We start from the raw sequence: 25,304 nt of genomic DNA on the forward strand, positions 1-25,304 counted from the left end.
AAAAAACAAATATCCACTCATTTGCGTTCAATTTTTACTATAGACGAAGGGATGCTAGCATAATTTTGAAAGTTATTTGATGAGTTCTCATATAGCATGTGCTCCACAGTAGAAACATGCTTCAATTTGTTATACTAATGTGAAACACTTAAGGCAAAACAATTTCCACTTAAGAAATTACCTGTGCAAAGTCAGGAGTATGACAGTTGTTATTCAATCATTTGATGTGTTAGAGCTTATGATTTTTCAATTTGATAAGGGACTTTCTGGTTTGATTTTTTCCTCGGATTTCAGTATTTTTGTGATTTTACTTTTTATAAGTTTAACCCTTAGGTTCATATTGATGCAATCTAATTGTGTGTAATGATACATGACAAATTTTTAAAGTAACTTATATAGTGTTTCTGAGACTGTCGTGAATGCGTATATGGATAAGAGTGTGAGATACATTATATCTTATTGTAGTAGAATGTTGCAATCTAATTTGTTATTAACTCTAGTGTAAATAATACCCCATCTCAACTCAACAAAGGAAAAAGTTTTGACAAATCGTCCGAAAAAAATAAAACTCTTGCCAATTATTTTCTTATTCTTGCCCTCAAACAAAAATAAAGTATTTATGAACAAAAACTCAAACACATATATATGGGAAACAGCTCGCCTAGACGAGTGCAGCAAAGTTTTATTATTAAATAATTCAACTGTCCTCAATTCACTTTGCAAGCACACTAAGACCGCTGCAGCATACATGTCTTACAAATATATCTATTAAACATTAAAAATAATGAAATAGAATCTTTCATATCACCAAAAAAAACATATTTACATAATGTTCTTTTTAACATCTGCAGAAAAAACGTTATGCGTTTAAAATATTATAAGCTTATACAAAACATGTTCAAAAGGGGGGATAACTTCACTGCACTAAGACTGAGCTTCGAATGGTCAAGCTATGGAAATGTATTTTCAATGTTAACTTTCACCGAGAATTACCAGTCTGTGCTATCATACAAAGAACTTTAAACTCTTAACTTCGTTAAGGTGACTTAAATAATTTAAAATAGTATTGTAAACATAAACACATGTTCCCAAAATAACAATAAACCCATGTGCTATCAATAGTTAATAGATACATCTGTTTCTTAAAGTCCCCAAATATGCCAAAATTCTACAAACCGGTATATAAAAATAAGTAAAGGAACGCTGAAACATAAATAAATTCGTTACTCTGATATCAGGGGTGTACATAATTTTACACCGTCACCATGTACACCATGATAACTAATTTTACATCCGACTATGATCACAAGGATAACTATTATTGTACAATTTCGACATTCTAAAAGAAAGGATAGCTGAAAACGTTACTTCAAGATTCAAAACTTTAATAAAACCTTCTTTATTTTAGACATGATGGTGAAGTGTTGCATGACTTGTTTCGCTCTATTGCTAACAATTTCTCTTACTCATGCGACTGGTTTATTAGGAGGCAGTGGAGGAGGTATGTCACGCTTATTTCATAACTTTAAGGAACACATTGCATCTCTCAAGGATGCTCAGTAATCCTGTTGATGAAATTTATAAAAATTAATGTGAATAACTTCTTTCTATCCTTTAATGGATCATTATACTTTACAAACACAGTTGTACTGATAACACAAAGCTATACACGTTTAAAATCTCCTTGTATCCTGCTTTTATAGCTAGTTACAGTTATGTTTGTTTAAATATATCCCTATTCACATCACAGTTAATTTTGGTTTATCATTGCGGTCCGCGATTAAGTCATCTCGATTTCATTGTAAAATAATTTAATAATTTAAATAAACTCATCATTATGATAGATACCAGGACTACATTTTGTATGTACGCCAGACGCGCGTTTCGTCTTCAAAAGACTCATCAGTGACGCTTGAATCCAAAAAAGTTAAAAAGGCCAAATAATGTACGACGTTGAAGAGCATTGAAGACCAAAATTCCTAAAAATTTTGCCAAATACAACTACGGTAATCTATGCCTGAGGTAGAATTTAGAATTGAAAATAATAATTATACGATTAAGCTCAATGTTTAATTGCAGGATAAAAATACAATATGATTACATTGTAAGAAAATATAAAACGTATTCGTACTCACTAAGAAAGAGGGAAAAAGCTCGGCGAGTCTCGGTCTTTTCTCTGTTTTAAAGGTCGTCAAATACATTTATATAATCATACAATGTGCGGCATTTATTTTTATAATTTGTGTGAACTTTATTTACAATCGCACCTTTTTTACTTATATAATCATTTACTAGTAGTTGATATTTGAATATTTATAAAAATATTGCAGATGCTAAAATATGATACTCAGTATTTTTTTTTATATATTGCAGTCGCTGGTCTAGGAGGTGGATTTGCACGTGGTAACTTGGGTCTAAATCTTATCGGGGATAGCGGAATATCAGGGTCTATTATTAGAAGTGCAGATGGTCGATCAATCAGTCTCACTCTCAGTCTATACATCAGATTAATGTATTATGTTTCCGCTCTTGAAAAAGTTTGTTACGATGGTATCTTAGACGGAAGGTTGCCTAGGGGACTATTCAATAATCTTGGTTATGGATTTAATGGTCAATTTGGTGGTGGAATTGCCGGAGGGTTTGGAGGTCTTGGTTTGGGAGGCAGTGCTGGTGCATTTACAGGAAGTTTAGGTGGAGGAATTTCTGGTGGATTTGGTAGTGGGTTTGCTGGAGGAGCTAGTGGATTTGGCAGTTCTAGTCTCTCTGGTAAATATAGAAAATAATTCTACAGTAAAATTACATAAGTGTCAAAAGATGTCATTATCATATTTATGATTTTCACACACGTAAATTTAAACTCTATTCTCAAGTTAAGGAAGTATACTTACATGCATTTCAAGCTTAGAAAAAATGTAGAATGTCAGAATTCGCTCTAATACTAAGGAAAAAATAAAGCGAACAATATCAACGACTACTGTTTTATTTCCCCTGAATAATAGCACATATGAATTATTCTTCCAAATAAAATAAATAAGTGTTGGGTTTGGGTTTTTTTTTGTGCTTTAACGAGTTTGTGTCTAATAAAAAAGTAAAATCACAAAAATACTAAACTGTGAGGACATCAATACGGAGAGTCCCTATTCAAATGGCAAAATCAAATGATAAAAACACATCAAACGAATGGACAACAACGTTTATCATATAATTATAGAAAATAATGGTATGATTGTACCCTATGATAAAGCTAAACCGTATATAGATATTCTTTAAGTTTGAAGAATTGCCGTAGTCGTGTGATAACACTTTTGTTATCAACTGCTTCCGTTTTATACCAACTGCTTCCGGTTATTATCGCATGCCTTTCTGTAACGTTAACGCTTGACATTTCGATGTCATTCTACAAATTCCAGAACATACACATCAATGGTACATATCTAGTAAAAAACCAAGAAGAATAAAATAAAACTCCAAATATTAGAAAACCGAAAAATATATTAATGAAAAGTTTATACTATAAATGCATTTTTCAAAGTTTGGTAAAAGTTCTTGTCTGTATGTCTTCTGTTGAAGTATTTGATAAAATAACATAACTCGTCAATTTTTCATATCAGAAGTCTTATCAGTCCATGGTTTCATGTAGAATAATCCCTTGAGTCTTTCGTCTCTTGGGTTGAAATCGTGACCTAGGGCTGATAAGGGGTCTGATATGAAAAATGTCATGTTATAATCTATGTTTAACAAACAGGCATATATAATATTACCATTATGGAAGAGGTTTCCGTCTAATATACTTATTAATAAGGCTTAACGAGTGTGCATTTTACAGGTTCCCTTCAAGGAAGTTTAAACGCTGGACTAAATGGTAGAGCAATAGGAAAAGGTAATATTATGGACCATTGATTATCATATTTTTGTTGTTTTGGAGAGTTATTATACTTGATATTAGTTTTATATAAACTGCTACGATAAAACAAATGACTAGTTCGGAAAGACAGTCTCAACAAAACTTTTATATTACCTGCTACACTATATATAATACACGCGATATTTTAAGGGACAAAGGAAAAAGATTAATAAGATATTTTTCTATAAGAAAATAAGAAAACTTGTTTTAACCCACAGCTCTCACTTAGATTAAGGATTGATAATTTATTCTGTTGTACAAAGATTTTAAATGATTATTTTTAAGATTGATCTAATCATACTATATTCATTTTTAATACTTTCAGATACTTTTGCTACGTTTAAAATGTTGTGTTATTATTATTATTATTCATGTAGTGTAAACGGGAAAAGTAACTTGGTATTTACTTTACATATGTTTATTTGTTTCTTTACATGAATCATTTCTTTTTTACAGGTGCTGCATATTAAGTATTTATCCACCAGACGACAACAGTTTTCAGCGGTATACTACTGTTGACTTTATTTGTTGAACATATATTTAACCCTTACTTTTTTTTATCTTCGTGGTGATTGTTATATCTCTTAAATAAATGATAAAAATCTCATATATCAAAATAATATGTTTGATTTTTCTTTAATATGAAGTTAAGCCTACTATTGGTCAATTTTTAGCTAACCTGGCCTAACGGGCCAAGTGAGCTTTTTTCATCGTCTGTCGTCCGGCGTCGTCTGTTAACTTTTTCAAAAATCTTCTCTTTTAAAACTGCTGGACAAATTTTACCAAATTTGGCTATAATCATCATTAGGGTATCTATATGTCCGTTGACCCGGCCAGCCAACCAAGATGGCAACCATGGCTAAAAATAGAACATAGGAGTAAAATGTAGTTTGGTTTATAACTCTGAAACCAAAGCATTTAGAGCAAATCTGACAAGGGATATTATTGTTTATCAAGTCAAGAACTATCTGCCCTGTAATTTTCAGATGAATTGGACAACCTATTGTTAGGTTGCTGTCCTGAATTAGCAATTATAAGGAAATTTTGCCATTTTTGTTTATTATCTTGAATATTATTATAGATAGAAATAAACTTTAAACAGCAATAATGTTCAGCAAAGTAAGATCTACAAATACTAGTGAGTCAACATGAGCAAACTGGTCAATTGACCCTGAAGGAGTTATAGCCATTTATAGACAATTTTAACAATTTTCATAAAGTTTAGTAATTTTGTTTCTCTCTCTTACTACTGAAAAGGGCATTATAGATAGATACATTGTTAACAGCAAGAGTGTTCAGTAAAGTAATATCTACAAACACATCACCATCACCAAAATGCAATTTTGTCATGAATCCATCTGTTTCCTTTGTTTAATATGCACATAAACCAAGGTGAGCGAAACAGGCCCTTTGGAGCCTCTAGTTTTAGAATATTGATCACACACGTATACGTTTGAGGAAAAATGATTGCAAGATCTTTTATTAAATAAGAGGATTTCTAGTGAATTGAAATTTAAAATATCCAACTATAAAGATACAGGGGTTATCAAGTCGACCTAATATTCAGTTCAAATATGTTCAATTCAGGTGTGTAAACCATGATTCATGCCATCACAAAGTCTCACACAATTTCTTTATAAATCTGATGCATTAAAGGGTTTACTAAAAGTGTCGAACTCAAAGGTAAATTCAAAAACGGGAAGTCTATTAGAAAAAGGCATAACTTTATAAAAAAAAGAGGCGGAGGATACAAAAAGGACATTCACACTCATAAGGCGAAAAAACTGACAACATCATGGCTTACAGTACACAAAACACACAAAAAAAACAATATACAAAGATAAAGACTGAGCAAAACAAACACCAACAAAATCTTGGGTTGATCTCATTCTCTGGAATTATGAGATTAATTTTGAAAGCAGTGATTTTTTAGTATCGACACATGTAAAGAGTTACAAAATATATATGATCAGAAAAGACTTCGGCTCAGTCATTATCACTATCTTAGTCAATACCACTGTCCTGTGGGCAGTCCATGTATCACGATAATGACCAGTTTTTCAAGAACTATTATGTTTATTCATTGAGAAACCAAGTTTTGGAAAATTCTCATAAATTCAAAATGCCTAAAGCAAACTCGAGTAGTTGTATGATTTCTATGGCAAAGAGTGAAGACCAGTCGTAGTAATACTGCCATTCATTTTAGTGCAATTGTTCAGTATATAATTACTTAATCAAGTTATCTTTAATTTTATAATTAACGATAACATATAATAACAATTTAAATATAATATTAAAGACAGGAACATGTTTTATAAAAGGTACATCTCTCTTAACAGAGAATCAGAGAAACCATGCCCCACCGTTCATTAAGAGAGAAATCCCGCCACAACAGTCATTAATAGACGGGAAACCGCGCCCAAACGGTCATTACCAGATGGAAACCACGCCCCATCGGTCATGTTCATGTAAAAGTTCGTTAACAACCGGTTTTATGGTTCGTTTTTTTCTGTTAATGATTGATAGAATTTATTACTGAAGAATAATGAATTTCATGTGACCCCTTTTAATCCAATAAGAGAATCTTATTCTCAACCGATATGAAATAAATATGATTAGAAAAGACTAAAACGGGTAGATGTAACAGCCAAGTATATAAAAACCGGAAATCGTATCGAGCAAAGATACTGAATTCACAAGATTCAGGACATGATGGATATATTGTTTAAATTTTAGTTATTTTGAGAAATCGGTGTTTGATGGCGTTGGTATCGTTTGTATTTCTTGTCCAGAACTTTCTTATATCTGTCTTCTATATGTTGCTTCTTGGCGTCTTTCTGCTATTATTATCATTGGTTATCCCTCTAATTTATGTTCATGACACAGCGTCTATCATTCTGATGTTTTTAGAAAACATTAACAATACAAGTTAAAATGACCTTTTATAAATGTGTTGCTTCCAAGGTACTTTTTCGGACTCATTATTATTACTACGCTCAATTAAGCAGTCGTAGAACAATAGAATATACAACCCGAAAATAAACAGGTGAAAAATAGGGAACATATAAAACAACCGTTGTTCTATTATTAATTTTTTTTTACAATACAACTAATAGTATGTTGAGATTGACATAAGTGTAACTAGCATGTGTGGTGCGTTAATCTAAAGGAATGTTTAAACAGTTTGTGGTTTAAGGTGGAGTCTCAATTGAAACCGAGGGAAACACATCAACTATAAGAGAAAAAACAACGGAACAACAGAATCACTAAAGTACAACAAAAACAATCAACAAGTTAGCACGCATATATAAGAATATACGTACTTGAAAAATGGGAGTAGACTTATAACCCAAAAGGACATAACAAGCACAATGCTTAATTTCATCTATGTTCAACTTTGCCCTAGGAATTTGAAGCATTAATATATTGAAAAAACTTTTAATATTAATACGGAGAGTTTAACTACAGATACAGTTAAGTCGGCTTCATATCTTGACTTACATCTAGAAATTGAAAACGAGGGTCGGTTGAAGACAAAACTTTACGACAAAAGAGATGATTTCAGCTTTCCAATTGTGAACTTTCCATTTCTAAGTAGCAACATTCCAGCAGCACCTGCATACGGGGTATATATCTCCCAATTGATACGATATTCCCGTGCTTGCATTTCCTATCATGATTTTCTTGATAGAGGGTTACTGCTCACAAGGAAGCTATTAAACCAAGAGTTCCAAATGGTGAAGTTGAAATCATCCCTTCGTAAATTTTACGGACGACATCACGAGTTGGTTGACCGTTATGGAATAACCGTTTCACAAATGATATCGGATATGTTCCTTACGTCGTAACTACAATCCCCTTCCCTTTCATGAATTTGACCTACCGAATAAGACTATTTACCGGATTTGTAATCACATAAGCAACACGACGGGTGCCGCATGTGGAGCAGGATCTGCTTACCCTTCCGGAGCACCTGAGATCACCCCTAGTTTTTGGTGGGGTTCGTGTTGTTTATTCTTTAGTTTTCTATGTTGTGTCATGTGTACTATTGTTTTCTGTTTGTCTTTTTTCATTTTTAGCCATGGCGTTGTCAGTTTGTTTTAGATTTACGAGTTTGACTGTCCCTTTGGTATCTTTCGTCCCCCTTTTTTTAACACATATAGGTATGCTCTATTGCAAACTATGTTGAAATCAGCAAATTATATGTATGTATGTACAGTCATGGTTTTAGACTTTTAATAAAGCGACAGTCATTTCATCTATAAACCATATATGCTCCTCAGCCTTGGCTGTGCTCGAAATTCCACAAACTCTTCATTTCTTATAAGAGGGCACCGGTTATCGGACATTTTGAAGTACAAAAGGGCAAGATATATCCTTATTCAATTTTATTCAAATTTTGTATGATTCATAAAAAAATCCACCGAAGGTTTCATAGTAATATCTAGTCCATAATCTTTCATTTCACATTTAAATTATTCAATGCACTACTGTCAATTGGCAATATGTTCTTCCTATTAACCATACAAGAATAAGGGATTTTATACCTTAACGAACTGGAAATATAACACAATGATGAAAAAACATCTTTCAAGAAAACAGTGTTTCAATACTTGTATGATTTAAGTGATTAATGATTGACACATGCAAATTTTTGTTTAAACCTAAGTCCTCATGAATACATGTGATAGATTTAAAGGCCAAATATTTTTTTCACTGTCAAATTTTATGTATTAGACAACAATATTATTAACATGTTATAAACAAAACCAATACCAAGCCCGGCCCTGTATGAGCAAACAGGAATGGGGTAAAAGGTAGACGATATACAAATTGCTTACTCGCTACAAATCAAACTAAAGACCAAATATAAAATCATTTCCTTCAATTGGAGCCAAAACATCTTTGATGCTATTTTTTTCTTTTACAATGAATGTTGTAAGATTTAAAACTATCGACAAGCGTGGGAGCAAAATGCCTGTAAAAATGCTACTCGTTATTCTAAACGTAATTCAGAGGCTGAAGACTAAATATAAAATCATTCCCTTTCTAAGAACCAAAGAAAATTTAGACGAAAGTTCTCAACTTAAGGTATTTGGCCGGACAGTGTAGAGCGGTTATTATGCCGACCCTTGTGATATGCGATGTAGGTGAAAAGAGTATAGATGTCCACTTGAAACATGCCCCGCATGCACGAACATTTTTAATGTTCAGTGAACCGCCCAAAATGAGTCATCATTTTTCTTAGGCATATGAATTTAAACGTTCACATACCGGGTAGTACTGTGAATTTATTATTATTTGTTAAATACCAATTTGTGTGGCTATCGTGATTACAGGAAACGAGAAAACAACCATTGATAAAACAAATTACATTCATATGGGCGGTCGAATGGATGAACGTACTTACGGAAGAAAGCACATAATCGAAAACATCATAACCCTTAACCTTGTAGATGAAACATACAAATAATAAAAACAAGTTTATAATACAGAATCGATATATTTATTTTTCAAAACGTGAAGGAGAAAAACATGTTTAGGTTAATCACAATAGTACATAAATCTTGATGAGTTCGAAGTCATAGTGTTAGTTTCATGGCTCCTTTTACTGCTTAAATATCTTCATGAATATCCACATGGATGCTACAAGCATAACTGACATTGTCATAGAATCTGAAATTAAAACAAAACAACATAACTATTTCAAAACTTTACTTTTATAGATCCTTTTTTTTAAAGCAAACAGTGTGCTGCATATATGCACATTGACATCAATTAAAAATGTATGGATTATTTGAAGAAGGCAACTAAGATAAATATGTATTCTGCAATATCAAACATAAACTGAAATAAGTGGAGCTTCAATACAGTCTAATTTGTTACATATTATGCAACCTATACATTGTAAAATAACATATTTAATTTTACAACAATCTCAATTACTAAAAATGCTTTAATTAAACATTGTTTACTTAATTTTAGTTTTGAACTCTCCTGATAAAGGTGAAACGGGAAAAGCGGTGCTGGCACACAAGCATTATAAAGCGATATGTTCATTGTTATGTGTATGTCATAACATAACAGCACTAGCTTATCTTAAACCGGATATTATAAATGGATATGTTGCTTTGGAAACAGTTACATACCTGCTCCTGAACATGTTGTTACACAACCAGCATGTGTTAGATCTTCGTCACTACCATCAGAACAATCAACTGCTCCATCACACCTTTTTGCACTGGTTACACAAGTCACTAAACCGGATACGCAGCCATAGTTATCGGCACCACAATTCTGTAAAAATACAAAAACATGATTCATGAATTTTATTTTTTTAACTGTACAAAGTGCTATCACTAAAATGGCTTAGAATAATCTTCATATACACAATCAAGATAAAAGGCAAACTTATTCTTCATTAAAACTGTCAACCCATTATACACAAAAATAAATTCAATCATGAAAATGGAAGCTGTTTTTGCATTGACGTTTGTTTTTTGTTGCCCTTCAGTGTTTCTTTTGTTCCGTTGTTTTCCTCTTATAGGTGATATGTTTCCCTCGGAGTTTTTTTGTGACCCGGATTTGTTTTCTCTTAATCGATTTATGACTTTTGAACAGCGATATAGTACTGTTACCTTCAGTTATGGTACACGCGATATGCTTTCCTTTTGCTCCATCTTTGAAATCAATAAAATTCAAAAACTGTTTCATAACGATTCTAACATTAAAGTTGTATTTTAACTAAAAAGGATCAACTTATCATACTTCTCATTTGTTGTCAGTGTGAATTTTCGAAATATGATATAACACGTGAAAAACTATTTATACTTCTTTGAAGGGTTTACAAGAATTGTGAGAAAATAATAAACAACACACAATTGATTAGGCAAAAGTGCTATTCGTTTTAAAATTCTAAAAGTAATTCTGTCGTTAAGGATTTTTATGTAGATATTTGAGATGGAGTGAGTGAGTTGTTTTATCTGACCTTTTCTTCTGTATATTTTCATGAATAAAATAACTAAAATTCAAATTTCTTTTTTTTTTATTTTTGAAGATTTATTGTTTCTTAAAGTTCCATTTGATTTAAGAATAAACAAGTATATACAATAAAAAAGTAAAATTTGCCAAGCACAGATATGCTTATTGACGATTCAAACTTTAACTTTTGATCAGTTCAACGTGAGATTTTTAGAACAGTAACCTTATCTAAATTTCCAAGTTGATTAGGATAACAAGTTGTCGTCCAGCAACTGTTACTTTCTGAATCGTCACCAGCACAGTCCGTTCCACCACCAGATGCCGCTGGGTTGTCACATTGTCTTGTCCGGGTATATTGTCCATTACCACATGTCACTGAACATGATCCATAAGCAGACCACGATCCCCAGTTTCCATTGACTGAAATTATGTTATAAGTTCAAACCATGAACATATATCAATGCTTATTTCTTTTTTTCTATTCAGATATATATCCGTAATAAAAAAAAAATATATTCGGGACGGCTTCGTATGTGTCATGCCATCAATTCAAATTCCTATATAGACAACATTTTTTTTAACTTCATATGTCACTTAATCACGTACCCAAAGTTTATCATGTTTAATATGCATATATATATAAGAATTTCATACCAGGAGAACATTTTATACAATGTACATTTTAAGTTTAAATCAACGGTCATGGAAGAGCAAAATATCAATTCAGCATTGGAATTCTTTTTATCTGACTTCATTGTATCGTAAGATAAACTTTATCTGATTACATCCATGTCATTTAGACTGTTGATAAAAAAAAGATTGTCACATTGACAATCAAACAATATCCCATAATTATTTATGTAAAAAAATCATATAAAAATCTGAATGTCACTAATAAACTATAATTTGAAACTACTTACCAACTTGACCACTTGCTAATTCCACAAAAGCGAATACTGTCACAACCAACAATAACCGATTCATGTCTGAAAATGTTAGAAATTAATTCCGTTATTTGGACTTTGTTTGTACATTTGCTGATGCTTTGAAGACAAAAATAAAAAAAAAGACGACATGCACTTAGATACATGTCTTTTCTTTGTTACTTTTAATACGGAATGTGATTTGCTGTTATATCGTGTTGGTTTTCTTCAGTGTATTTTTTGTATTTTGTAAGGAGCCGTCTATTTTAAAAAAAATAGAAGAATCCTTTAATAATTAATTTTGATAAGAAAATAAACCTATTAATTAATTAAAATCATAATACAGTTTCACATTTATTTGAAAATTTTGTAAAATTATAAAAGATATACCTGCAAAGTGTTTCCTGTTGATTTACTTGAACTGAAAACTCAGAAATACACTGTTCACTTCTGAGTTTTGAATTTAATATTTAATTTCTAAAGAGTGGATCTTTATCACAATATTTAAGATTTAGATAAATACATAGCATAATATTAAAACGTAAAAATTCATAAGTAAAATTATATTAGTTCAAAAATAATATTTAGAAATGATATAAATATTTAGGCCTGTATTTAATAATATAGGTCTTAATCGGATATAGCACACCTGCTTTAGTTAAAGGTTACTTATAATGTCGGGATAGGTATCAAACCATGCTATTAATTCCATTCTGTTTTAATGCCAACACTTAATATCTTATATCAATTATCTATTCTCTGGCTTTCTTTTTCATCAAAATGAAAGACTGGACTACTAACCCCATTGTAATCAAATGAAGTTGTGCTTCTTTGTCAAGAAAGAGAACGTGCGTTCTATTTCAACATTGCATGAATTTTAAAAACATATCAGGAAACAAAGAATTTTAAAACAGGAAGTAACTGACGTGCAGATCTGAAAGCGCTTACATTCTACAACTCTTAGTCATAAAGATACAGCCCGATTCAAAATCAATCAATTTGAGAGAAGCAAAGATAAATATAAAAATACTTTCTAGGGGACAAGTGTATCATATTCCCGATCCGATAGTGTGAATATATTTTCTGCATTAATTTATTTGAAAGGATGGTTTAATTTGTTAAATCATTTCTTCAAATAAAGGTTATAGTAGTTTACCGTAATTAAAAAGTAATAAATCAAAACGTGGTATCAAAAGAATGTAATAAATATGAAAATGTAAATGAATAGTCCAGGAAACTGCGGCACACCATTATTACAAAACCAGGAAAATAAACGAGTTTGCAATTTTCAAATTATACAAGTAAATAAAAATAAAAATATGGAAACAGGACAAATACGAGAAAAATAAGTCTAGATTTCAAAACTAATAATTTCATTCCAAATATTATTGGAGCATACACATTAAAGAGAGTTGCTGCAATATGGTTTTCGTTATAATTTTGCTTTGCTTTTACGGGCTTGTAATACATATATCGGGTGGTATGTTTAATGTCATATTCCATACATGCATCAACGTTGCATATGTTCACATCTGAGTGTTTCAACCCGAATATTTTGGGTCGCAGGTTAAGGTCAAAATCCGAAAATTTAATTTGTTATGGCTAAACGGGGATTGTTAAATTTCACTTTATTTGTAGTCAAATTCGAAATAAAAAGCATTACAAAGTAGGTTAGTCATTATGATAAATGTTAGAAATTACCCTTATTTGCTAACAGTGGCCCAGTCATAGAGGTAATCTGATTATCAGGTAATACACATTTGTTGATTCACCTGTTTATTTAATGTAGGACAGTTTAATAACCCACATGTATATTTTTTATCAATATTTAAATAGTAATTTATATCAAAATTGAAATATATGAAATTAATATTTTATTGAATTAATTCTTTTTTAATTCAAATTTAAAATTTAGATTCCTTCTTCAGGTCATAAGTTCAATGGTCTTATTTTGTAAACAACTACACTGATTCCAACAACAAAAATGCATCTGAGATAAATAATCATAATGATGGACTTACTTGTTGTGTTGAATAGATTGACGGTGTGATCATGTTTCTCCAACATTTCTGTTGAATAGATTGACGGTGTGATCATGTTTCTCCAACATTTCATATTTTGTTTTATATACAGTAGATAGATATAGGAAGATGTGGTGTGAGTGCCAATGAGACAACTCTCCATCCAAATAACAATGAAGTAAAGTTGTAACAAGCAATTTGATGAATAAAGAATATTTATTTGTTGTAAAAAAAAAAAAAAACAATTTAAAAAGTAAACCATTATAGGTTAAAGTACGGCCTTCAACACGGTGCCTTGGCTCACACCGAACAACAAGCTATAAAGGGCCCCAAAATTACTAGTGTAAAACCATTCAAACGGGAACACCAACGGTCTAATCTATATAAACAAAACGAGAAACGAGAAACACGTATATATTACATAAACAAACGACAACTACTGTACATCAGATTACTGACTTAGGACAGGTGCAAACATTTGCAGCGGGATTAAACGTTTTAATGGATCCAAACATTCTCCCTTTTTCTGAAACAATAGTATGTTTTGTTTGGAGAAACGTGACTTTTTTACATAACGGATAAACGGAACTTACATTTTATTTGAGTTACAGCAAATCTCGCTCAAATGCACTTTTTATAATATGTTAATACTAAATTCCAATTTCTAAATTCATAAAAGTATTGCATCTTAGAGCACTTACATCATACAAAACAGAATCTATGTTTTGATAAATAATTTATGCACTGATACACAAATACTCTAGAAAATCTTGAAATATTTCAAGTTAATTTCAAGAAAATTAATAGTATAATTCAACCAGTTATGCACAACAACAAAAATCAAACAAAAACAATATTCTAAAATACAACACGTCATGCAATTGAAACATAAATTCGCTAAAAAAAAAAGCATTAATTTTGCAAAACTTTAGTAGTCTTACATAAAATTTTGAAATTGAACAAAGTGAATAATTCAGAAAACAATACAATTCCCACTTCTGTCGAATGTCTATGTGGAGGAGAAAGTTTGTTTGATCAGTGAAGTCCGGGACCGTTAAAATTAAAATAACAAAAATACTGAACTCCAAGGAAAATGCAAAACGGAAGTCCCTATTCAAATGTTCTTTCGTCTGTCCTTCTGTCCCGCTTGAGATGAAAGTTTTTGGTCAAGGTAGTTTTTGATGAAGTTGAAGTCTAATCAACTTGAAACCTAGTACACATGTTCCAAAATAAATGACAATGAATGATATGACCTTTCTAATTCTAATGCCAAATTAGAGTTTATACCCCAATTTTATGGTCCAATGAAAATGATAGTGCGGATGGGAAATCCGTGTACTATGGACACATTCTTGTTTTTGCTGAAAAAAAGTGATTACCAGGTCTCTCTGAACTTCTTATATAACTTAACTGTCGTGTGAATGTGGTCTAGTCATTTATCCTAATTCTCTAATAGACCTCTCATCATTAATCAAAAAACCTTCAGCTAATTCACACTCATTAAATTCTAAAATTACTGTTAAAAAATGGAGTGTTTGTGAAACAGAGAAAGGGAAATAACTCAATTTTTCTTTGAAATACATGTCAACTTTGTTAAATATGTTCATACTTTTATTGTTTGTTTAAAAAATGTTGTACTAACATACCCCATGTGGGGGCTTTAGTGAAATAAAATGTCTTATGTCTTTTATGTCTGATGTCTTATTTGTAACCACATAGGTTGTAATGTTGATGGAAGACCTACATTGTACAAAATAGTGGCTTCGATTGAATTGAAAACCCTGATTGCATGAGGCAACATAAGGTTCTCATTGTCTCGCCTACAAAGAAAACCATAGACAGCAAGGCATAGGTATCACAATTATGTGGTTACTGTGTTCATATCAAGGTTAAATGAACTTTTGTCATCACTTGGCTTCCGTCGTCTGTTGACTTTTTTCTCTGAAACTACTGGACCAAATTTTACCAATGTTGGCCACAATTATAACTAGGGTATCTAATTTAAAAATAATGTCCGATGACCCCGCTTGTCATCCAAGATGGCGGACATGGCTTAAAATAGAACAACGGGTAAAATGCAGTTTTTGGCTTATATCTTTGAAACTAAAGCATTTAGAGCAAAGGAGTAGGTCCAGTAAGACCCCTTTTTGGCCCCAAAATATAGCAGTTTTACAAAATTGTTTAAATGTAAACTTTTAGTTATTTATTGTACAGAAGAATGCTTCTGCTTCATAAATATGGGCTGTTTTTGACAATGCAATGAACAAATATCGGGTAATAGCACCATTACGTCATGCTAAATTACTGAAATCTCCAAAATTCTTGCATTTTAGTTAAATTTTAGACGGTTTCCGTGTAAAACGAAAGTGGCCGCATTCGTGTTCATCCTTAATATTGAAATGTAAGTTGTATTTGATGATAGTACATAACATAAATAAAGGTTGTGGATGAACACGGATGCGGCCACTTTCATTTTAGAGAAAAAAAAACATCTGAAAAGTGACATTTTTCGGCATATTTGGTAGATTTTTCATATTTGAGCTTGAATCGGATCGTTTTTAATGGCTAAATCAGTTTAAATCTTTCACATAAACCAATTGAATCAAATGAAATAGATTCTTAAGTGTTTAAAAAGTGGTCAAAATCTTTCGTCAGAATTTTGAGGCCAAAATCGGTCCTTACCGGACCTACTCCTTTGACAAGGGGTAAAAATGTTCTTAATATTAAAATCTATTAAGTATCTACCACAATTTCAAACAAATCTGACACCTGTTGTTGTGTTACTGTCCCTGAATTGGTTATTTAAAGGAAATTTTATGAAAAATTAATACTAATGATAAGTATTATAAAATGTAAATTCAAATTTAAAGAATTAAATATTACTGAATTTAAAAAATACCCATATGAAATTTAAAAGAGGGAGGTAAAGGGAGCTACTGAACACGGAAACACGTGAAATAAAAATCGCAAAAAAAAACGTTGCACGAAAATAACTCTTACCACCCTCTTAAAAATAATCAGATTTTTGTCAAATATATAAACAGAAACTGAAAGTTGAAACTATCTTGAACTACTAAAGGAGTAGGTCCGGTAAGGACCGATTTTGGCCTCAAATTTCAGGTTCATCTGACAAAAGATTTTGACCACTTTTCAAACACTTAAGTAAAATTGAGAATGGAAATGGGGAATGTGTCAAAGAGACAACAACCCGACCAAATAAAAAAACAACAGCAGAAGGTCATCAACAGGTCTTCAATGTAGCGAGAAATTCCCGTACCCGGAGGCGTCCTTCAGCTGGCCCCTAAACAAATATATACTAGTTCAGTGATAATGAACGCCATACTAATTTCCAAATTATACACAAGAAACTAAAATTAAAATAATACAAGACTAACAAAGGCCAGAGGCTCCTGACTTGGGACAGGCGCAAAAATGCGGCGGGGTTAAACATGTTTGTCTCTATTTCATTTGAATCAATTAGTTTATGTGTAAGATTCGAACTGATTTAGTCATTAAAAACGATCCGATTCAAGCTCAAATATGAAAAATCAACCAAATATGCCGAAAAATGTCACTTTTCGGATGGTTTTTGTCAAAAATGAAAGTGGCCGCATCCGTGTTCATCCTCAACCTTTATATATGGTATGTATTATCATAAAATACAACTTCCATTTCAATATTAAGGATGAACAATTTGAAGAATTCAGTAATTTAGCATGACTTTAAGGTGCCAGTACCCGATATATGTTCATTGTATAGTCAAAAATAGCCCATATTTATGTAGCAGAAACACTCTACTCAATAAATAACTAAAAGTTTACATTTTATCAATTTTGTAAAACTGCTATAGTTAGAGGCCAAAAAGGGGTCTTACTGGACCTACTCCTTTGTCTATGTAAAAATTAAAGTAACAAGTATTAATGTTAAAATAAACAAATTTTAAAAGATTCATGTATTATAACCAAATCAGATAAGGGACAAATCTTACATGTCAAATAGGATACATGTAGAATTGACACATTTTTCCACCCTGCACAATACAAATGATGTTTGCAGTCCAAACATCAATCACGGGCCAAAGAGTCCTTATCGTGTAGGGTTTTTTTTACATAATTTATTCTGTTAAACTTTTATTCCTCTTATTTTTGGTTTCCAGTTCTTCTTTTCTCTGCAGCTGCAATTGACTCCGAGTTTCTTTTATACAATTGTATAATTTAAAATTTAATCGAATGATTGTAATGTGTATATGGCTGCCTTGAAGGGACAATTTTCATTTTCATGGTTCATTGGTCCATGTTATGATTTTTTGGTTTGATCTGTTTCCCAATTTAATATTAGAAATAAGGGTATATGAAATTATTGTATGGGGTCCATGATTCTGTGGTGTAAACACAGCCATATATTCAATTCCTTTAGATGAACCTTGATTTAGTCACCAATCAGTTCTACATTCCTCATTCAAGATATCCCTGATGTATAGATTGACTCTGTGTCCCCATTCTCGTTATTCATCGAGTATGCATGGATTTTTTATTCATTTAAATTACAAAATTCAACACCTGTGGTTTTTTTACGGGAATTTGTATAGTAACTTTGCGGAACTGTTTTATAACTTTGAAGAACTTTTTTAAAGGTTTGTGAAACTTTGGAGAATTATCTGGTATATAACGGTATAATAACTAGAATAGTCATTATAGTGATAAATGTAGCAATAACATATACAATAAAAGAAGCCCGTTCTACTGTTTCCGCTATGAAATACCATTCTTGTTTCAATAACATGTTTTGCTGATGAATGTTAAATTCATTGTCACTATCTTCACTGTCATCGTTATCATTCCTTTCATCGTCATTGTCTTCTGCATGCTGGTGGCGTTCCGTTCGTACTAAACCTTTTCGTAGCGCAAGCTTGTAAGATCTCCGTAATTTTTGTCGATTGAATCGAAATGGATCTTCGAGATTACATGGTTTTAGATTACTCTCTGATGAACTGTTAGTCAATACGTCAGGACAAAGAGGTTCTTTTTCGTTTAGTAAGTCTGCAAGTTCCAGGATGTCGTCTTCATTCTCGGGTGTTTTCCTGTCAGGTATTACCGGTTCATTGAAATGCACTTTACCTCTATCATATTCTTTATGTACATTTAAATCTTGGTTTGACGTATCGGAACACAAGTAGAATTTGTCAACGCGAGACGAAAACTTTGAACATGTAATTTTACCTAAAAATCCTTTGCACGCTTTAGACAGAAATGGAGGCACTTCTGGTATCGGGTTTCGTTTCCCGCGGTTTTTAATATTCATGACCAACGTCGACATGATAAGGGACGTACAGTTGAATGTCATAACTAAAAATGTTAGAATTCCTAGAAAAGAAAAAAATATCATTCATCAGTTTTAATTAGTTTAATCTGCATGTAAAAATAAACAAACAACAATCAGTCGGAATAGTAATTGCTATAGCAAATGAATATTTCAACGTCTTCAAATGTGGAAAAGCAAGATATCTTTATGTGGGAGATAGTATAATTGGTACGTGTTGGGTTGGGTTTTTTTTCTCATTTAGGCAGACAGCCAGATAATTGAACTTAAAATTCCTGGATTGTATTCGTGTTTTTGTAGCCTTCATAGTTTTCATTTCATTTTGTTTCAGCAGCAAGCGAGCAAACAAAACTTGAAAAGTTACTTGTGTTATTTTGGTATATAGTATAACATTGTGCTACATTGTCCATGGCCACCACACTATTTACAAGTTTCAAGAAGATCAAAATAGATCGACCGTTGTCATTGATGTTATTTCAATAATAAAAAGTAAACACAGACGCTATTATTCCTTACTGCATGGTAAGACATGCAAGAGGTGTATTGTGGTCCGCTGAGTGGTTGAACCTTTATCATGCTGGGTGCCAACGTCATATGCTTGTTTTTTCAAGTGTTTTTGGGGAGACATTAACTATCCTTTTTTTTTTTTTTCAGTGTATATAGGCAAAATTGGAAAAAATATACTTAAAACAGAATTTTAAGATAACAAAATGTTTAATAAAGTTTCAAAATCTGAATTATCATACCTAGTATGGGCGTTGTATTGGTGTCGGGAACGTTGTCAGATATAAGTAACTGTAGAACATACAGAGTAAGGAAAACAGTCAGTCCGATTGATATCTTGTCCCCATGATGTGACGGTAGACAAAACGAAAACAATGATAGAATACTCAGTAACATAGTTGGTGCTATTACGATATATTCATAGTATCTAGACTTCCTCTTCAAGTTGACCTTTAACACAACCATAGGGTGATTACCGTTTCCTGGACAGCATTTTGAGTCGACAACCTCTCGCCTGAGGCTCGCGTCGACCAAATCAAATTCGCTATTTACCACATAGTCATCTAAACCTGGTTTTGTTTGGACGGGTTGAAGGTCTAACTGAGTTTCATCATAAATCCACGATCCAAAATGTATTTCACATATCTGTTCGTCGTACGGAAAGAATGTAGCATCCACACGACAGACGCTTTTAGTCATTATAGGTATAAGCCACGTGATGTCACCGTCATTCTGAATCATCAGTCTCCCGCCAGTTACATTAACAAAGTCGTCGATTTTGTTGCCAGCACTGCGCAAAAAGAAAAATGCATTCTTCAGAAATAATTTATATGAATAGCAAAGAAGGATTACAATATTTAACAGTACTACACTTTTTATTTCATTTTATTTCATAGCAATAAACTATATTGCATGGGTTTGACTCATTGTTTAAGGTCGTTAATTTATGTGTCAGTTTGATTTATTGTGGAAATTTGTCACAATGGCAATCATACTATACCTTCTTATTTGTATAAGGTAGTTAATGTGTTTAATTAATATCTCAGATATAGAGACACAATGTGGTGATGGAAAGAATCAAAGTACATGCATGAACTCCAAACAGAGTTAGACGGGATAATCATTTCCTGCTCTACGTGTACCACCCGTGATACGATTTAAACGATATATTTGGCTTCAGTCGTCTTGAACATCCATGATATATTTGCCACTTGCCGTTTAGCAACCAACAATTAATCATTTGGTTACACTAATTTGTACAAAGCGTATGATATATCCCTCAGAGCACAGCAGGTGTTTCTGGTAAACGTAACAGGCAAAATAAATCGCACCCAGTATACATGTAGTGTCAAATGCATAGTAAGTATAAGTTTCTATAAAAAGTATGATTTAATTTCTCATTGTTTGCATGCACTACAATGTTTATGTATTAACTTAAGCCATTAATGATATTACTCACGTATTGAAAATGAAAATATCAGGATTCCATAACTTTGATGATGGTACAATAAGGGTGTCCAGTCCGTCATACTCCGAAACTGACCATACAAGTTCCTCGTCTTTCCAACACTAAAACAAAAATTTCAACAGTACCAATCGGCCTTTGAATGCTCATATAAGTTACTCTTCTGGAGCAATTAAGTCCTTTCCCCATGTTTTCATAATGTTTTAGTGTTTAGTTGTATGTATTGTATTTTGACTTATACAGTTACTGCCCTTTGTAACTTCGTCGTTTTCATCTTTGGCTATTATCATCTTTTTTTCCAATACTTATTTGCATATTGTCCTTATAGTAAATAAATACTTTATTTTGTCGCTTTTGAAAAAAGATCAGGAACTTGATATATTAATTACCATACATACACACACCATCAGTGACTACATTGGATAGTACACTTGGAATTGATTGTAAATAGCAAACACAAAATTGTTCATAGGACTAGTATATTTATGTTCATACATTAATACAGAAAAAGCGAAAATAATTGAAATTAAAATAGGAAACAAAAAAATACGGATTTTGGAGGGGGAAATAGGGACTTAAAAAATATTTCTGTCTCCAAGTGATACACCTTTTTGGGGAGGCAAACATGTATACTTCAACATTATAGAAACACACCAAAAAGAAATATTGAATATTGAATAAATACCTAGTTAGTACAAAATGATCGAGAAAACTTCAAGGTGAAATTTACAGAGTTCACATTAGACATGCATGTATGATAACTAGATAAGTTCCTAATATGAATGTTTTTGACAAAAAAGAAAAAAAAAGATTAACGGTTCATGTTCCTATGAAAATAAACGAGAAAAATGTGTATGCATGTACGAGTATGAATATGCTAATTCAAGAACAGCCTGATCAATTTCTAAAATGTGTATCTCTTTTAAATTGAGTCGAGCGCTCTTCTGAAAATTAGGCAAAGTCATTCATTTAGTAATACACATATGCTGCAATGAATTAAAAGTCGAAACAACGGCAAATAAATAACAAACCTCAGTTATCCAAACAGAAGAAGTCAGTATCTGTTTCTTCTCATCCTACAAAATCGAATTATTGGAATATATAAGACGACGTCGCTTTATTTTGCAACTACAAACGAAAGCATATTATATCTACCTGAAAACCTGAAGTCTTAGTATAGCATATATTAAAAGTGAACAATTACCTTTTTGAGACCTTGATATTCATATCACATGGTAATATCGATTAGAAAAAAATATGGTAACAGGAGACCACTTAATTTCACTTGGTTTATATTTGAAGTGTTTTATAAAGGAAGCTATTTTTTCACTTGGTTTAAATTTGAAGTGTTTTATAAAGGAACCTGTTTTTTCACTTGGTTTATATTTGAAGTGTTTTATAAAGGAACGTGTATTTTTACTTGCTTTATATTTGAAGTGTTTTATAAAGGAACCTGTTTTTTCGCTTGGTTTTTATTTGAAGTGTTTTATAAAGGAACCTGTTTTTTCACTTGGTTTATATTTGAAAGATTTATTCTCTTTTATATTGTCAATTGTCTCTACCTAAAAATAATTATAAAGTGAATTTCGTTTTCTAATTCTTTTGGAGTCTTTTTCAGTATTTTCTATATGCTCATTTTGAAATAAAGTCTTGGATTTAAATTGATTTGAATGCTTATTTTTGTAATTTGTATAGTGACGCAAAAGCGTAAACCGAAGCACATTGTGTATGAACAACAGTCTACTGTTAAAATATGTTCCGATGTACATGTACATGTATACCAAACTTTTCCTTTTATTCATATAAGGTTACAATTTGGCACCATGCAAATGTATCAGATATAGAATAACCTAAAGAGATGTTGTATGATTGCCCATTAAGTGTATATGTTCCAGACCGTATGAGTATTTGGACCGTACACGTACGGTCTGGACCGTATGCGTACTTTTTCAAAATACTCATACGGTCGGACCGTACGCGTACGGTCTGACTAATATTAAAAAAGATGGTCAGGTTTATTAGATTCAAATGCATATAGCAGATCAACATAACTTATCTTTCAAATCAATATAAAAAAGTTCAATTGTAATTGAAACAAAAACTTTATATTTAACTTTTTTATCCTATCTCACGCTAATTAAATCTGTTAATCTCTTGTATCTAGCATGTCGATCAGTAATACATTAATTGAATTATGATCACTGAAATTGAAGATATCGGAAGTAAATATCATGTGGGAGGTCAATTGTTTTTGGAATATTTAGCAACTTTACCACAAAATGCAAATGCCAAGGAACATGCATGAACTGCATACATGAAAATATAAAACATATGGCGTTACTTGAATTGTGTCATCTTGGGCGATAGTACCAAAATAGGATTCAGATTTTCCATTAAACAAATACATTATTGCAATTGTTCGTTTGTTCATTTTATCTAATAGAACGAACAATTGAAATAACGTATTTGTTTATTAAATTGTAATAAATTATCAATAACAATTTGTAAAACTAAAAATCACTAGTAAAATAAAGATTGTGTTAATTGCTTGTTTCAATTTATTTAAATAATCCCATATGATAAAATAACATGTATGATCAGCTCGTACCAGACCGTACGTGTATACTTATACGGTCCGACCGTACGCGTATACGTACGAGTATACGTATACGGTCCAAATACTCATATGGTCTGGAAAATATACAATAAATATACAATAGAGTCCAGATGACGTGGAATTATCCAATCGTGTCCTTTATTTCCTCTATTGCTGAAACAATGAAATATGCATGAGTATTTACCACTACTAGACGTTTATACCAAAAATAAAACCAATCTATCTTTAGAAACCTGAAATACTTAAAACTGGACGTTTATAATTATCTGATCAATAGAGTCTAATTAACTGTAAAAGTTCAAAGGGTCAGAAACGTCCGTGTATCCCGGAAATGAGCTGATAAGGAGAAAATAGTACAGCGGTCGGAAATAAAACTTTCAAATCAGTTTTAGATCCATTCGAAGACTTGTTTGTCTGACTGTCTGTATCAATCAAAGTTCCATTTAAATAATACGGTTATATACTATTTAGCAAATCTTAAATAAGAATATATCTCACCAAATCAAGAATTTGGTTTAACGCAACGCCAAATTTCACCACAACTGGAACGTCGGCAGATTTTGTAGGTCTTGGTGAAGTGCTATAACTCTGAAATAATTCTCTAAACAGTCTTTTTTCTGTTCCTTCTATTTTTTCTACAAGTAAGAAAATCATATAAATAATTTACATAAATAGTGTTGCTTAGGTCAGATACCTCTTGAATACACATCATCCCTGGTAAAAGAATATATATCAGAGCTCATTTTTAAAAGATGTGTTATCTTGAGTATGCAGCCGAGGTCTCTGTCCTAGCTAGGTTAATATCGTGTTAGGGATGAAATGAAGGTCCAATTGGAAAGTGTCATGTAAATAAAAAAAAATCATTGTTTAGAAGCTAGAGCACTATTTCTAAAAATATCATAACTAAATTAAAAATAAACCAGTGAAAAATGCAAGATAGATGAAATTGCTACTTAAAACTTTATTATAAAACTCTTCTTATAGACATAAATTATTTTTTACTAAACATATCGACGCTCGGCATTATTTCATATAAGTTGTTAGATATTCTGACTAAAAGACATTTTTAAAATTTTGCCCAAATCTATCATTTCGTGTATTTTCTTTTATATATGCAAAGCATAAAGATGTTTGCGTAGATTCTATCCTTCTTAAAAGTAGAAATGTTACAAAACGCATTTGTTTCTTTGATCTACTGCAGCTTAAAGAAATTCATAAGATTTTGTGAAACTCATCTATATACACGATATAGTATATAATCTTGTTTAAATTATGTATAAAATAGAAGGACACTTACCAGAAAAGATCAGAGGAAAAAAGTTGATTACAAAGATTGTAAAAATAAAAATACGCAACTCCTCCATTTTGAAAAAGATAAGGAATCAACAACATTATAAAAGAATATGAATGTATAGCAGAAGCTTGCAGCCAGGAATATATTGATATCAGGTTATGTATCTTGTATGTAAAATTCTTCAATTAAGTCAGCAATTTATTGCTATGGATACCAAGACCATGTGGCAATTCTATATTTACACCTTTGACATTATTTCAAATAATGTTATTATGA

The 25,304-nt window shown here is 31.7% G+C and overlaps 2 protein-coding genes across 2 annotated transcripts; both read right to left on the bottom strand.

Moving 5' to 3' along the window:
• Window positions 1-9,394: 9,394 nt before the first annotated feature.
• On the bottom strand, window positions 9,395-12,293 carry LOC134713695 (adhesion G protein-coupled receptor B1-like). The gene is made up of 5 exons (XM_063574986.1): window positions 12,199-12,293; window positions 11,806-11,871; window positions 11,109-11,305; window positions 10,054-10,201; window positions 9,395-9,580 (listed from the first exon to the last, which is right to left on the bottom strand). The coding sequence occupies exons 2-5, from the start codon at window positions 11,867-11,869 to the stop codon at window positions 9,513-9,515; spliced, it is 477 nt and encodes a 158-aa protein (XP_063431056.1). The 5' UTR covers window positions 11,870-11,871; window positions 12,199-12,293; the 3' UTR covers window positions 9,395-9,512.
• Window positions 12,294-17,985: 5,692 nt separating this feature from the next.
• Window positions 17,986-25,169, bottom strand: LOC134713697 (neuronal acetylcholine receptor subunit alpha-10-like). Its single transcript, XM_063574988.1, has 6 exons — window positions 25,032-25,169; window positions 24,233-24,369; window positions 22,149-22,193; window positions 21,112-21,221; window positions 19,895-20,442; window positions 17,986-19,192 (listed from the first exon to the last, which is right to left on the bottom strand). Exons 1-6 carry the CDS (start codon window positions 25,096-25,098, stop codon window positions 18,483-18,485), a joined length of 1,617 nt encoding a protein of 538 aa, XP_063431058.1. The 5' UTR covers window positions 25,099-25,169; the 3' UTR covers window positions 17,986-18,482.
• Between the last annotated feature and the right edge of the window lie 135 nt (window positions 25,170-25,304).

The sequence above is a fragment of the Mytilus trossulus genome, chromosome 4 (genome assembly GCF_036588685.1).
Source record: "Mytilus trossulus isolate FHL-02 chromosome 4, PNRI_Mtr1.1.1.hap1, whole genome shotgun sequence".
In the NCBI taxonomy this organism is placed as follows: Eukaryota; Metazoa; Mollusca; class Bivalvia; order Mytilida; family Mytilidae; genus Mytilus; species Mytilus trossulus.